This window comes from Sitodiplosis mosellana, unplaced genomic scaffold (assembly GCF_009176505.1).
Source record: "Sitodiplosis mosellana isolate CC-2019 unplaced genomic scaffold, AAFC_SMos_1.0 Smas_scaffold_7095, whole genome shotgun sequence".
NCBI classification, from domain to species: domain Eukaryota; kingdom Metazoa; phylum Arthropoda; class Insecta; order Diptera; family Cecidomyiidae; genus Sitodiplosis; species Sitodiplosis mosellana.
Genome location: NW_022602211.1, coordinates 1 through 1,667, shown reverse-complemented (window position 1 = coordinate 1,667; position 1,667 = coordinate 1). Strand labels below are relative to the sequence as shown.

The 1,667-nt window shown below is 38.4% G+C and overlaps 1 protein-coding gene across 1 annotated transcript; it reads left to right on the top strand.

The window, feature by feature from the left end:
* Positions 1–163: 163 nt before the first annotated feature.
* On the top strand, positions 164–1,594 carry LOC129580131 (probable ATP-dependent helicase PF08_0048; the record flags this gene model as incomplete). The annotated part of the gene is made up of 5 exons (XM_055470328.1): positions 164–226; positions 306–659; positions 739–948; positions 1,021–1,305; positions 1,385–1,594. Coding segments are annotated over exons 1-5 (1,122 nt in total), but the record flags the coding sequence as incomplete, so codon positions are not given.
* Between the last annotated feature and the right edge of the window lie 73 nt (positions 1,595–1,667).

Below are 1,667 nucleotides of genomic sequence, written 5' to 3'. Positions count from 1 at the left end.
CATTTAATTGATTAAAAAAATAGATGTATGACAAAATGACTTTTTTTTAAATTATCAATGATTATTAAACATAGACTCCTTTGAAGCTTGCGAAACATTTCTTAACAAGCGCCCGCGTCGATTCCTTTTCAACAAAGACGGGAACAAGAAAATGTTCAATAAAATGGAAACTGTGGCATCAATTGAACTCAGTGATGATGATATGGACGATGCTTCAAGCATCGAGGTAAGGAGAAACTGTTTTTAATTGTCTTGTGCATTGATGTGAATATTTTTCATAATTTCCAATCAACAAATACCTACAGAAGGCTCACGAAGTAGCCAGTCGTGCTTTCAACGACGAAAATGAATACTCAGATCTCGGACAAATGAGTGAATCCATTACTGGAAAAGCAACCGAAAACGATAATGATGAGGTAAGACAAGAGGATCCGCCCAACAAAATTGTCATTCAAAAGGACCCAAATCACGTTTCGGTCAATGAACGCGCTGACGATGACTCTTTTACATTGAGCCACCCAAATGATGAAGACAAAGTTGATCAAGCTTGTGAAAATGACAACACACAAGAAAATGTTACCAACGAGAAGAAAGAGCGTACAGATCTCGGTCAAATGACTGATGATAATGATATGGACGGTAATGCTTCAAGCAACGAGGTAAGGAAAAACTGTTTTTAATTGTCTTGTGCATTTATGTGAATATTTTTCACAATTTTCAATCAACAAATACCTACAGAATGCTCACGAAGTGGCCGGTTGTGATTTCAACGACGAAAATGAGCACCCAGATCTCGGACAAAGAAGTGAATCCGTTGCTCGAGTGGCAGCCAAAAATGTTACACCAAAGAAAACTTTGATGATTCGCCGTAACTACGCATTGAAGTCTATCGAAAACAAACCAATCCGAAATGAAACACAGATCGATTCACCATCTGGACTGCTCTTGGTAATTAATTTCTCAAGAAGTTGATTCATCTAATCAGTTGATCCAGCTAATATGATTGTTTTACTACTTTAGCGGAAAAACTACATGAAGGTTATCCAAAACGCAGCCAAAAATGATGATGGTACGATGAAGAAGGATCCACCCAACGACGTTGTCATTCCACCTCACGTTTCGGTCAATGAACGCGCTGACGATGACTCTTTTACATTGAGCCACCTAAATGATGAAGACAAAGGTGATCAAGCTTGTGAAAATGACAACACACAAGAGAATGTTACCAACGAGAAGAAAGAGCGTACAGATCTCGGTCAAATGACTGATGATAATGATATGGACGGTAATGCTTCAAGCAACGAGGTAAGGAAAAACTGTTTTTAATTGTCTTGTGCATTTATGTGAATATTTTTCACAATTTTCAATCAACAAATACCTACAGAATGCCCACGAAGTGGCCGGTTGTGATTTCAACGACGAAAATGAGCACCCAGATCTCGGACAAAGAAGTGAATCCGTTGCTCGAGTGGCAGCCAAAAATGTTACACCAAAGAAAACTTTGATGATTCGCCGTAACTACGCATTGAAGTCTATCGAAAACAAACCAATCCGAAATGAAACACAGAACGATTCACCATCTGGACTGCTCTTGGTAATTAAGTTCTCAAGAAGTTGATCCATCTAATCAGTTGATCCAGCTAATATGATTGTTTTACTACTTTAGC